General features: G+C 46.9%; 1 protein-coding gene across 3 annotated transcripts in view; it reads right to left on the reverse strand.

Moving 5' to 3' along the window:
* Nucleotides 1-560: 560 nt before the first annotated feature.
* Nucleotides 561-14,383, reverse strand: part of STOX2 (storkhead box 2) — a 137,460-nt gene continuing 123,637 nt past the window's right edge. For all 3 annotated transcript variants that reach the window (XM_066573477.1, XM_066573478.1, XM_066573480.1), the window contains exon 4: nt 561-2,922. In XM_066573477.1, coding sequence (XP_066429574.1) covers nt 2,724-2,922 — 199 coding nt within the window. In that variant the 3' untranslated portion in view covers nt 561-2,723. The remainder of the gene's footprint in view (nt 2,923-14,383) is intronic.

The following is a 14,383-nucleotide window of genomic DNA, read 5'->3' on the forward strand; positions in this document are numbered from 1 at the left end:
CACTGCGTCTTGAGGTCTATTACGTCCTGTATAAAAGCACCCATAGACTACTGATGCACTACAAATACACAGTATGCATTAGTTTGCCAGACAAGTAGTGTGGCCCTATTGATTTTCCTAGGACTGGGTCACTTTAATGCATTACTCCAGATGGCAACAAAAATAGTTGCAAATGCAACCAAAATTATTTGTTTTCTAAACTTTTATACTCAGCAGCAAAAGCTGTATGTTTTTATGTTTGGGGTCCTGCTTTAAAGCTACTAAACTGGTTTTGCACATTCAGATGACTTTCATTTTATTGGCTTGTACATGCCATTTACAAAATTCCATATTAAAGAGGTTTTGTACATGTAATAAGATTTCCACTTGCAACGTGTCCATGCAACCATCACCCGTGTATAAATACAGCATAATGGTGCAGATTTTTATTTTTATTAACTGCCTCTTCTATTTTTTTTTTTATGGGTCCAAAAACCACGACCCCAATGCTCTGAAGCGGATGTTATATGGCAGTTTCCTCTAGCCTGGTCCTAACACTGCATACAAAGAAAGCGACCACAAATTCCCATTGCTTGTCACTTTTTCTGCCTCCAAGACTAGAGCTATGCAATAAAAACAGGTTAGTCATTAAAACTTGTAGTAGGATATGTACCAGCGAAATAAAACTAGTTATCTGATGGCAAAAACTTATAAAACTTAGCAGTTAAAACATTTAATTATGTGACTATGAAGTGTTTAAAATATATATAGAGAAAACCAAATTGCTACTCAGAGGTGATGTTTGGCACTATTCATGCTCAGAATAACACTGACTCCACACTGCTGCCACTTTATTGGTACTACTAAGATTTCGGGCACAGTGGAACCTTTCACGCAGGATTTTAAAGCAGCAGCGCTAGGTATACATAAGTGAAATGAGTGTAAATCTACAGATATGGAAAATGTATTGTTCTAGCTCATGCCTTGTGATCAGAAGAATATATCCAAGCTCTACTAAACACTCTGATGGCTTCTTAGTCCATGGAGCAGCATTTTAGTGGGCAACATGGTTAAACGAAAGTTGATCGTACGATATTTATAACTAAGACTACTAATTTGAAACCATGACGGGAATAGAGGGGTTCCGGACATGCTTGGAAGTATGATGAGGCGGTGATGGTAGTTGCACAGTGGTCGGTGATCTTGCTTGATTTTCAGTTAGGAATTAACTTTCTCCCATAAGATATTTGCAAGGTGTGTCTGGAAGTCATACAACCAACACCCCATTCAATGGTGCTGGAGAAGGGGTTGCCCAGGATTAGAGAACAGGACTGAGCTCCAATCCCAGACATAGTATAAAAGTTGTACTGTTTACAAAAAGAAACAGACCCCTGTTTCTAATCCTGGACACCTTGAATCCAGATGGATGTTCTTCTTCAAAGCAGTGGTGAAAGGCATCTATATAGCCAATGTCCTAGCGCTACTAGCTGTGAATGAGCGCCATAGACATATACAGTATATTTAGCGGTGTTAAATATTCTGCTGCCGGATGACATTTTCCTAATGTCAATGAATGAATGCCAGTCGTGACTAATTTGTGGGTCCTTTAAAAGTCACTAGGTGGCTTATTTGAACCACTGTTAAATGGACTATAAATTATAAACTCATTACTTCTAAGAATTAGGCTTAGTAATCTAACTCTGCCTTTACAGTGTATATGTATTCTGGGTATGAATATGAAAGATCATGGAATTCAATGCCAACAATCTGATTTAAAGCCTCATTTGTAAGCACCAAGTGCCAATGTCCTGCACCCTGACACGGCTAGAACACTATATGCTTGCCTTCCATAGAATCCCTTGTCCTACTTTGCTGATAAGTTCCCTTTCATTTGTACTGTTTTGATGAGTTAGTTTGCTTGATTTGTGATAATACTGTATTTTTAACTATTGTATTATTATAGAGAGTAGTAACACAACTGTCATTCTGTATACTGCATGCAGGTCCCTGAACAACACATCCAATACATTTTATATTTATATGTGACGGCACAATGACATGTATGTAGATAGCCAGAAGATAAAAAGCACAGATGTAGCAATTCTTATTGCAGTGTGATATGGTCTAATATTTTGGTTCTTTACATTGGCTGAACATCATGAGCACTAAGTAGGAATATATATACTGTATATACGTTTAAAATTAGGTTTGTATCATTTGCGTGTTGGTAAAAATAAATATTTTTTTCTCTCTTTCTCTTTTTATAATACAGAACTGAACAAAAACTGTTCTGTAAATCTACAAAGTTGTGTTATCTACCGAGCACCGCTGCTTTAAAGGAAGTACTCTGCTGTATGCCGCACAGCGTCCAAAAAAAAAAAAAAAAAAAGGAAAGTAGAAAAAAAAAAATTACAGTGTTTAGACTTTTGAATGTGCTCTGTTACATTTACATGAAGAATAATGTGCATATTAACTTCTATCATTATTCACCTTCTACTGAGCTCTACGTTATGGAAAGGAATGATGGCAAGAAAGAAACAACAAAACCAAAATCATAATAATACAAAAAAAGTTGGTATTCAGTTCTTGTTGTTGCCCCCTGGGCTATTTAGCAGCACAGTTTTAGAAAGACACAAAAACTGTGGATGTGAGGCTTGCTTGTAAAGAGATGTAAACATCGGTCCCAGTGTAGTAAACTTTGCTGTAGAGGATGAGACAGAACAAGATTTGAGGCTGAGCGGCTATCAAACACTAGTTACAGAAGCTTGCAAACAGTTAGCGGGTTTCTGTAGTTTATCAGCATCAGTTGTTGTGGTTTCTGCAGCAGATGTTCGGAAGTTAAAAGCTGGACCAGCACCAGCATGGGCAGGACTGAGAGCTGGATTCTGCCGTCTGTTACTTTCAACAATACTTGAAGTATTGGAAGCCAGGCTTTCACGTGTACTGGGGAGAGAAGAACAACAACTGTGAAATATGAAATCACTTTCCATGTAACATAACTACTAAAGGATATGTCAGTCTTTAAAGCCTAGGGAAACCTTTGTGCATGAAAAATCAATACACACAGCTTACTAAATTCCGGCACAAAGAAAATTATACATTTTTCAGTTGTTTTTTTTTTGCATTGAGCTTTCCTTTATTTGCATTTAGAAAGCATCATACTTGGTTTGCAGGCTCTCCTAGATTAAAGTTTCTGGTTCAGGATGCGTTGCCAGCACTGATCAGCCGATCTCCCTCATGAAAGTGGCTGTCTAGCATAACCATAAGTCTATGGGAGAGAGCACGCACAGGACTCTGAAAAAAGTCGGATTTTCAGCCAGTGTGCAGACTTCACAGGCGGGCACCACAGGAAACAAAAATCGGGTGAGCATGACAAATATAGAACATGATTATCTGTCACCTGCCCTACCAGAACCGGAAAATTGATTAGGCATTTAAAAAAAGCAACATGTAAGTACTCTGGTATCCAGGCCGCCTAAGAAAAAACATGACTGTTGTACTTTGTTATTCATCTATGACCAATTGTATTGGTAAAATAAAACGTGGATGGCTATGGATAACAAGGCCCCCGATTCTGTAAAACAGTTTGGATACACATTTTGGATGCAATAAATGAGGATTGATACAGATATTTGCAATTCATTGAAGGCAACATATAATTATAGAGTACCTGCACTTTCAGCTTTGGCCGTTTTCGGCTCCTTACGGCAGCTGAGGTTGGCCTCATATGGCTCTTATATAGCGCTATATGAGATTGTCTTCAGCTACCCGAAGGTGATGAAAATGGCCAAAGGTGAAAGTGCAGGTACTCGAAACATTTCAGATATGGAACATGCAGGTATGTAACGATGAACCACACTGCTAATATGTTCTTGGGATTTCCACCACTGTCCATTAAGTATAATTCGATTTGAACATAAGGAACATATCAGTATTTGCACAGTGTTCTTAGATAACCCCTTTCCATATACCCCATTATGGCATTTTTACACTGAAATGATTACATGGGAAGTCTATTGATTTTAAAAGGCACCCTGTCACAAAGTTGTATAAAGCAAAAAGCAAGCCTATTATGATACTTAAATGTGAAGACACACTATTATCTAAATTTGCCTTTTTTAAATATCATTGCAATGTTCGGCTATTCTAGTTTTTAATTACCTAAACATCATAGAGCTCCAAAGGGGGTTGGTTGTTTATGGTATTAAGCTAGTTAAAGGGGTTGTCTCGCGGGAGCAAGTGGGGTTATACACTTCTGTATGGCCATATTAATGCACTTTGTAATATACATCGTGCATTAAATATGAGCCAAACAGAAGTTATTCACTTACCTGCTCTGTTGCTGGCGTCCTCGTCTCTATGGTGCCGTCTAACGCTGTCTTCTCCTTCCATTTAGACGCGCTTGCGCTGTGCAGTCTTCTGCTGTGTTCAATGGAGCCACTCCGGCGAGCTGGTCTGCGCATGCGCAGAAGACCTCGGCGGCGCGAGCACGCCGGAGCGGCTCCATTGAACACAGCAGAAGAAATGTTTTGTTTTTTTTTCAACAGCCCCCCCGTTCGGCGCGAGACAAACCCGATGCAGGGACCTAAAAAAAAATCCGCACAGCGCTTACCTGAATCCCCGCGCTCCGGTGACTTCTTACTTACCGGTTGAAGATGGCCGCCGGGATCTTCTCCCTCCGTGGACCGCAGCTCTTCTGTGCGGTCCATTGCCGATTCCAGCCTCCTGATTGGCTGGAATCGGCACGTGACGGGGCGGAGCTACCAGGAGCCGCTCTTTGGCACGAGCGGCCCCATTGAGAAAAGCAGAAGACCTGGACTGCGCAAGCGCGTCTAATCGGGCGATTAGACGCCGAAAATTAGACGGCACCATGGAGACGAGGACGCTAGCAACGGAACAGGTAAGTGAATAACTTCTTATAACTTCTGTATGGCTCATAATTAATGCACAATGTACATTACAAAGTGCATTAATATGGCCATACAGAAGTGTATAGACCCACTTGCTTTCGCGGGACAACCCCTTTAAGCATCGTGCTGCTGATCATACATTTAGTAACGCACAACTCCTATATCCCGTTTACAGCATAATGACTAGAGGAAAATGGTTTCATTGAGTTACCGAAATTTGATGCTGCTCTTCTAGTAGAACGAACTGAACCCTGACAGCAAGTAAGCAGACCTTCTGAACTGTCCACTTCCCAGGATACCTTGAGCTGTCCAATATTGTGAGCACCCATGACTAGATTGCCAACCATCTCTCCCCACGACCTTATGTCAGCAGGGATACCTAACCAACAAGACTATATGCAACAACTGGTATTGCATACTACAGACAACTCCTGATGGAACCCTGTTTTGCTAGCAAGCATGTAGGCATTTAATTGCTGCTAGGACTCAAGCACATGTTCGTAATATGGCCGCATCCGGAGGCTAAATTATAGAACTATCCTCTCTGAAAAGCACTGAGAGAATAACCCCATAATATGGTATAACATGGGGGAATAAGGCCTGAAGCCTAATTCACACAACTACTACTAGATAAAATTCTACAAATGTACCAAGATACAGTAGATTACATGATGCAAGTACAACCTTTAGTGCAATTTAAAAATATGGTGTAAATTAAAGGTTTTACATGAAATTATAATAACGACCCCTATATTTGGCATAATTACAGAGTAATATAGTATGTAAGGCCAAAAAAAAGACATGTCCATCCAGTTCAGCCTCTTAACCCCCAATGTTGATCCAGAAGAAGGCAAAAACAATGAGGTAGAAGCCAATTTTCCCCATTTAAGGGAAAAAAATTCCTTCCTGACTCCAATTACATTAGAATTGATACTAGGCGAATGTGACGGATCTATACATGATGAGAATGCATGCAGGGTCTCATCACAGAAGTCACACACCAAGCAATCGTTTCGTTTAGGTATATCATCTTATGACTGTCATGTTTTAGCGGAATGCAAGTGATAAAAAATACTTGAGGCATAAGGTGATTTTACTATCTTTTTTATTAGAGATGAGCGAACGTACTCGTCCGAGCTTGATACTCGTTCGAGTATTAGCGTGTTCGAGATGCTCGTTATTAGAGGCGAGCACCACGCGATGTTCAAGTTACTTTCACTTTCATCTCTGAGACGTTAGCGCGCTTTTCTGGCCAATAGAAAGACAGGGAAGGCATTACAACTTCCCCCTGCGACGTTCAAGCCCTATACCAACCCCTGCAGTGAGTGGCCGGCGAGATCAGGTGTCACCTGAGTATATAAATCTGCCCCTCCCGCGGCTTGCCACAGATGCATTCTGACAGAGATCAGGGAAAGTGCTGCTGATGCCGGAGCTGCTATAGGGAGAGTGTTAGGAGTTATTGTAGGCTTCAAGAACCCCAACGGTCCTTCTTAGGGCCACATCTGACCGTGTGCAGTACTGTTGAGGCTGCTTTTAGCAGTGTTGCACAATTTTTTTTTTTTGTATATCGTCCGCAGTCTGCAGTCATTGTACAGAGTATAGGGCCAGTACTGGTGAGGCAGGGAAAGAGATATTCAGGCTATATAGGCAGTGGGCTTTTTCCAAAAAATTGGGGAAAAATACTAGATTTGGGCTGCCAGTTTACTGCATGTCTGCTGGGGGTAGTAGTCCTAATTAATACGCAGCTAAGCGTTACAGCAGGCTTGCGCAAAATTGTTTCCTGGATCTGTTGTCTCTGTTACATCAGCGCTGTCATCCCGCCAGAGGGACACAGTATACATAATATTATACGCTGCCTACAATATCTATCTGCTGGGGGTAGTAGTCCTAATTAATACGCAGCTAAGCGTTACAGCAGGCTTGCGCAAAATTGTTTCCTGGATCTGCTGTCTCTGTTACATGATCGCCGTCATCCCGCCAGAGGGAAAGAGTATACATAATATTATACGCTGCCTACAGTATCTATCTACTGGGGGTAGTAGTCCTAATTAATACGCAGCTAAGCGTTACAGCAGGCTTGCGCAAAATTGTTTCCTGGATCTGCTGTCTGTTACATCAGCGCCGTCATCCCGCCAGAGGGAAACAGTATACATAATATTATATGCTGCCTACAGCATCTGTCTGCTGTATCAGCTCAGCATTTTAAAAAAATAGAAGCAAAATACTTAAGGCCTACTACTGGCCTTTGGCCACTTGACTGCTTCTGCGCTGTGAATTCCACTAGCTCAGTCATACGCACCTACGTCTCACTACAGGCGTGCGCAAAATTGTTTCCTGGCTCTGCTGTGCGTTCCGTAAGGGAAGTCAGCCTCCAACCACAGCCCAATAAGCGGCACATTTAATTACAGCGTTCTGTTTCTGCACTACTGGTAATACAGCATGCTGAGGGGTAGGGGTAGGCCTAGAGGACGTGGACGAGGACGCGGAGGCCCAAGTCAGGGTGTGGGCACAGGCCGAGCTCCTGATCCAGGTGTATCGCAGCCGACTGCTGCGGAATTAGGAGAGAGGCACGTTTCTGGTGTCCCCACATTCATCTCACAATTAATGGGTCCACGCGGTAGACCTTTATTAGAAAATGAGCAGTGTGAGCAGGTCCTGTCGTGGATGGCAGAAAGTGCATCCAGCAATCTATCGACCACCCAGAATTCTGCGCCGTCCACTGCTGCAACTCTGAATCCTCTGGCTGCTGCTCCTCCTTCCTCCCAGCCTCCTCACTCCATTACAATGACACATTCTGAGGAGCAGGCAGACTCCCAGGAACTGTTCCCGGGCCCCTTCCCAGAATGGCCAGCAATAGTTCCTCTCCCACCAGAGGAGTTTGTCGTGACCGATGCCCAACCTTTGGAAAGTTCCCGGGGTCCGGGGGATGAGGCTGGGGACTTCCGGCAACTGTCTCAAGAGCTTTCAGTGGGTGAGGAGGACGATGACGATGAGACACAGTTGTCTATCACTCAGGTAGTAGTAATTGGAGTAAGTACGAGGGAGGAGCGCACAGAGGATTCGGAGGAAGAGCAGCAGGACGATGAGGTGACTGACCCCACCTGGTTTGCTACGCCTACTGAGCACAGGTCTTCAGAGGGGGAGGCAAGTGCAGCAGCAGGGCAGGTTGGAAGAGGCAGTGCGGTGGCCAGGGGTAGAGGCAGGGCCAGACCGAATAATCCACCAACTGTTTCCCAAAGCGCCCCCTGGCGCCATGCCACCCTGCAGAGGCCGAGGTGCTCTAAGGTCTGGCAGTTTTTCACTGAGAGTGCAGACGACCGATGAACAGTGGTGTGCAACCTTTGTCACGCCAAGATCAGCCGGGGAGCCACCACCACCAGCATGCGCAGACATATGATGGCCAAGCACCCCACAAGGTGGGACGAAGGCCGGTCACCACCTCCGGTTTGCACCGCTGCCTCTCCCCCTGTGCCCCAACCTGCCACTGAGATCCAACCCCCCTCTCAGGACACAGGCACTACCGTCTCCTGGCCTGCACCCACACCCTCACCTCCGCTGTCCTCGGCCCCATCCACCAATGTCTCTCAGCGCACCGTCCAGCCGTCGCTAGTGCAAGTGTTGGAGCGAAAGCGCAAGTACGCCGCCACGCACCCGCACGCTCAAGCGTTAAACGTGCACATAGCCAAATTTATCAGCCTGGAGATGCTGCCGTATAGGGTTGTGGAAACAGAGGCTTTCAAAGGTATGATGGCGGCCGCGGCCCCGCGCTACTCAGTTCCCAGTCACCACTACTTTTCCCGATGTGCCGTCCCAGCCCTGCACGACCACGTCTCCCGCAACATTGTACGCGCCCTCACCAACGTGGTTACTGGCAAGGTCCACTTAAGAACGGACACGTGGACAAGCACAGGCGGGCAGGGCCACTATATCTCCCTGACGGCACATTGGGTGAATTTAGTGGAGGCTGGGACAGAGTCAGAGCCTGGGACCGCTCATGTCTTACCCACCCCCAGAATTGCGGGCCCCAGCTCGGTGCTGGTATCTGCGGCGGTGTATGCTTCCTCCACTAAACCACCCTCCTCCTCCTCCTACGCAACCTCTGTCTCGCAATCAAGATGTGTCAGCAGCAGCACGTCGCCAGCAGTCGGTGTCGCGCGGCGTGGCAGCACAGCGGTGGGCAAGCGTCAGCAGGCCGTGCTGAAACTACTCAGCTTAGGAGAGAAGAGGCACACGGCCCACGAACTGCTGCAGGGTCTGACAGAGCAGACCGACCGCTGGCTTGCGCCGCTGAGCCTCCAACCGGGCATGGTCGTGTGTGACAACGGCCGTAACCTGGTGGCGGCTCTGCAGCTCGGCAGCCTCACGCATGTGCCATGCCTGGCCCAGGTCTTTAATTTGGTGGTTCGGCGCTTTCTGAAAAGCTACCCACACTTGTCAGACCTGCTCGGAAAGGTGCGCCGGCTCTGCGCACATTTCCGCAAGTCCCACACGGACGCTGCCACCCTGCAACATCGGTTTCATCTGCCAGTGCACCGACTGCTGTGCGACGTGCCCACACGGTGGAACTCTACGCTCCACATGTTGGCCAGGCTCTATGAGCAGCGTAGAGCTATAGTGGAATACCAACTCCAACATGGGCGGCGCAGTGGGAGTCAGCCTCCTCAATTCTTTACAGAAGAGTGGGCCTGGTTGGCAGACATCTGCCAGGTCCTTGGAAACTTTGAGGAGTCTACCCAGATGGTGAGCGGCGATGCTGCAATCATTAGCGTCACCATTCCTCTGCTATGGCTCTTGAGAAGTTCCCAGCAAAGCATAAAGGCAGACGCTTTGCGCTCGGAAACAGAGGCGGGGGAAGACAGTATGTCGCTGGATAGTCAGAGCACCCTCCTGTCTATATCTCAGCGCGTTGAGGAGGAGCATGAGGAGGATGAGGAGGAGGGGGAAGAGACAGCTTGGCCCACTGCTGAGGGTACCCATGCTGCTTGCCTGTCATCCTTTCAGCGTGTATGGCCTGAGGAGGAGGAGGAGGATCCTGAAAGTGATCTTCCGAGTGAGGACAGCGATGTGTTGCGTACAGGTACCCTGGCACACATGGCTGACTTCATGTTAGGATGCCTTTCTCGTGACCCTCACGTTACACGCATTCTGGCCACTACGGATTACTGGGTGTACACACTGCTCGACCCACGGTATAAGGAGAACCTTTCCACTCTCATACCCGAAGAGGAAAGGGGTTCGAGAGTGATGCTATACCACAAGACCCTGGCGGACAAACTGATGGTAAAATTCCCATCCGACAGCGCTAGTGGCCGAAGGCGCAGTTCCGAGGGCCAGGTAGCAGGGGAGGCGCAGAGATCAGGCAGCATGTACAGCACAGGCAGGGGAACACTCTCTAAGGCCTTTGACAGCTTTCTGGCTCCCCAGCAAGACTGTGTCACCACTCCCCAGTCAAGGCTGAGTCGGCGGGAGCACTGTAAAAGGATGGTGAGGGAGTACATAGCCGATCGCACGACCGTCCTCCGTGACGCCTCTGCCCCCTACAACTACTGGGTGTCGAAGCTGGACACGTGGCCTGAACTCGCGCTGTATGCCCTGGAGGTGCTTACTTGTCCTGCGGCTAGCATCTTGTCAGAGAGGGTGTTTAGTGCGGCTGGGGGAATCATCACAGATAAGCGTACCCGCCTGTCAACAGACAGTGCCGACAGGCTTACACTCATCAAGATGAACAAAGCCTGGATCTCCCTAGACTTCTCTTCTCCACCAGCGGACAGCAGCGATACCTAAACAATACGTAGGCTGCACCCGTGGATGGAAGCATTGTTCTCTATCACCATCAAAAACGTGGACCTTTTAGCTTCATCAATCTGTGTATAATATTCATCCTCCTCCTCCTGCTCCTCCTCCTGAAACCTCACGTAATCATGCCGAACGGGCAATTTTTCTTAGGCCCATAAGGCTCATTAAAGCGTTGAAACTTGCACCTGAACCAATTTTTATTTTAACTGGGCTGCCTCCAGGCCTAGTTACAAATTAAGCCACATTAACCAAAGCGATTAATGGGTTTCACCTGCCCTCTTGGTTGGGCATGGGCAATTTTTCTGAGGTACATTAGTACTGTTGGTACACCAATTTTTTGGGGCCCTCGCCTACAGTGTAATCCAATTAATTTTTTGCCCACCTGCATTAAAGCTGACATTACATCAGCTGTGCTGGGCACTGCAATGGGATATATTTATGTACCGCCGGTGGCTTCCTGGCACCCACCCATGCTGTCGGTCCACACGGAGTTGTAACTGCATGTGTCCACTTCTAAAGAACCCCAGTCTGACTGGGGCATGCAGTGTGCGCCGAAGCCCACCTGCATTAAACATGACATTACCTCAGCTGTGCTGGGCACTGCAATGGGATATATTTATGTACCGTCGGTGGGTTCCAGGGAGCCACCCATGCTGTGGGTCCACACGGAGTTGTAACTGCATGTGTCCACTTCTAAAGAACCCCAGTCTGACTGGGGCAGGCAGTGTGGGCCGAAGCCCATCTGCATTAAACATGACATTACCTCAGCTGTGATGGGCAATGCAATGGGATATATTTATGTATCGCCGGTGGCTTCCTGGCACCCACCCATGCTGTCGGTCCACAGGGACTTCACAATAGGGAGTTGTACTTGCCTGTGTCTATGAATTAAATACCCCGGTCAGGTTGGGGCATGCAGTGTGGGCCGAAGCCCACCTGCATTTAATCTGACGTTAGCTCTGCTGTCCAGGGCACTGCAATGGGATACAGGGAGCCACCCATGCTGTGGGTGCACACGGAATTCCCATTGCGGAGTTGTACCTGCCTGTGACTATTTATAAAAAAACGCGGTCTGACTGGGGCATGCAGACACCTTGACAGAATGAATAGTGTGTGGCACATAGGTTCCCCATTGCTATGCCCACGTGTGCAGCTCCTGATGGCGGTGGCACAGGATTATATTTCTCATTGTTTCTGTACAGCATTGTGGGCTATCGCTCCGCCCCTTTTAAAGAGGGTCGCTGCCTAGCCGTGCCAACCCTCTGCAGTGTGTGCCTGCGGTTCCTCCTCATGGCAGACGCACTTATAAATAGACATGAGGGTGGTGTGGCTATGAGGCCAGTGTGTGGCATGAGTGCAGCTGAAGGCTGCGCAGGGACACTTTGGTGTGCGCTGTGGACACTGCGTCATGCGCGCGCGGGGGGGGGGGTTTGGGCAGCATGTAACCCAGGAGAAGTGGCAGCGGAGTGTCATGCAGGCAGTGATTGTGCTTTGTTGGAGGTAGTGTGGTGCTTAGCTAAGGTATGCATTGCTAATGAGGCTTTTCAGAAGTAAAAGTTGTTGGGAGGGGGGGGGCACTCTTGCCGCTATTGTGGCTTAATAGTGGGACCTGGGAACTTGAGATGCAGCCCAACATGTAGCCCCTCGCCTGCCCTATCCGTTGCTGTGTCGTTCCCATTACTTTCTTGAATTGCCCAGATTTTCAGAAATGGAAACCTTAGCGAGCATCGGCGATATACAAAAATGCTCGGGTCGCCATTGACTTCAATGGGGTTCGTTACTCGATCCACTATGGCCTTCAGTGCTCACCCGTGTGCACCGTCCCTTCATAGAGCTTTTTATGGTTGAGTGTTGAACATGACATCAGAAGCTAGCACGCTATTACATGGTGATACACAGACTTGGAAATCGAGCTGGCACGCATGTGGAGCTTGGGGAGAGTAAGCACCATTGTGTGCTCAGCAGCTGTGATCCCATCAATGCCCTTTCACACTCTTCATCTATAAATAGATCCTTACATTCTAGAAGTTACATCTGTCAGTCACGACAATCCCAGACAGGCTACAAGAGGTCAACCGCATTGTATGTGCCCAGATTATTCGAACAGACCAATAAGAATCTATACCATTATTATTTCTGTTAAATAAGAATCAAACGGATTGTATTTTCTAATTTTTTTCTTGATACCTTGTAACTATTTTTCCCATTGGCTTAAATAACGTGGCACTGTGTTAGACAGAAAAATCCATGTGATGCTAAATACACTTGTACAAAACTTCAACAAGTTCTATCCAAGTATCAGGCTTACTCCCAAGCACTTCCAAATATATTTCCTGGACACGACCATATACATCAAAATGAAAACCATGCAAACACCAATCATAAACCTACAGGCTGTCCAGCATATCTATGATGGAACAGCTTCAATCCACGACAGATCAAGTCTGTCATCTATAAGCAAGCTCAACGACACATCTGGATCTGTTCAGACAGTGAAGACAGAAAACATCTGTCATCTTTGAGGAGTACATTCCTATGACAGGGATACCATCCAGTGATTATAGAGGATTGGTTCTACAAAGCCACGAGGATTTCATTGAGAAGCCTCCTGGAATACAGAGTGAAGGAATAGAGCAACAGTGTGCCCCTAGTGGCCACATATAACCCCCAGATGAAAATGGAGGAATATCACTATTGATCTCCAACCCATATTCCATAAAGATGATAGACTGAAGGAATAATTTCTGGATTTACCTCTCCTCTCATATAAACTGCCGCCAAACCTAAAAGGGGTTGTCTCGCGAAAGCAAGTGGGGTTATACACTTCTGTATGGCCATATTAATGCACTTTGTAATATACATTGTGCATTAAATATGAGCCATACAGAAGTTATTCACCTACCTGCTCCGTTGCTAGCGTCCCCGTCGCCATGGCTCCGTCTAATTTCGCTTTCTTCTGGCGTTTTTAGACGCGCTTGCGCTGTGCGGTCTTCTTCCTGGTGAATGGGACCGCTCGTGCCGGAGAGCTGGTCATCGTAGCTCAGCCCCATCACGTGTGCCGATTCCAGCCAATCAGGAGGCTGGAATCGGCAATGGACCGCACAGAGCCCACGGTGCACCATGGGAGAAGACCCGCGGTGCATCGTGGGTGAAGATCCCGGCGGCCATCTTGGTGAAGGAAGAAGTAGGAAGAAGGAAGACGTCACAGAGCGGGGATTCGGGTAAGTAATATATATATATTTTTTTTTAACACATCCCTTGGGGTTGTCCTGCGCCGAACGGGGGGCCTATGGAAAAAAAAAAAAACTGTTTCGGCGCGAGACAACCCCTTTAAGAGAAGTGCCCTTGCATCACCATCAGAGACTGGTTCTTTCCCTTGTTACAGAAGAAAATGCAAGGCCTGTACCCACATCCTACCAACAGGCACAGTCCAATACACACAACAGGACTATAAAATCAATGACCCTTTCTTATCTACATCTACCAATGCGGTGTACATGATGCGGTCTACAAGGTGCCCTGATGGAATCCACATCGGGGGGAAATTAAGCAAAGGCTACAGTCCAGCATCAACTTGCACACACAATAATGAAGAAGCTTGATATGTCCCATGGGGAACCATTTCTTTGGACCAGACCATAGTGTGCCTTATTTAAAGGTCTTAATACTGTAAAGTCATCTTAAGAATGACCGGGAAA

The sequence above is a fragment of the Eleutherodactylus coqui genome, chromosome 7 (assembly GCF_035609145.1).
Source record: "Eleutherodactylus coqui strain aEleCoq1 chromosome 7, aEleCoq1.hap1, whole genome shotgun sequence".
In the NCBI taxonomy this organism is placed as follows: Eukaryota; Metazoa; Chordata; class Amphibia; order Anura; family Eleutherodactylidae; genus Eleutherodactylus; species Eleutherodactylus coqui.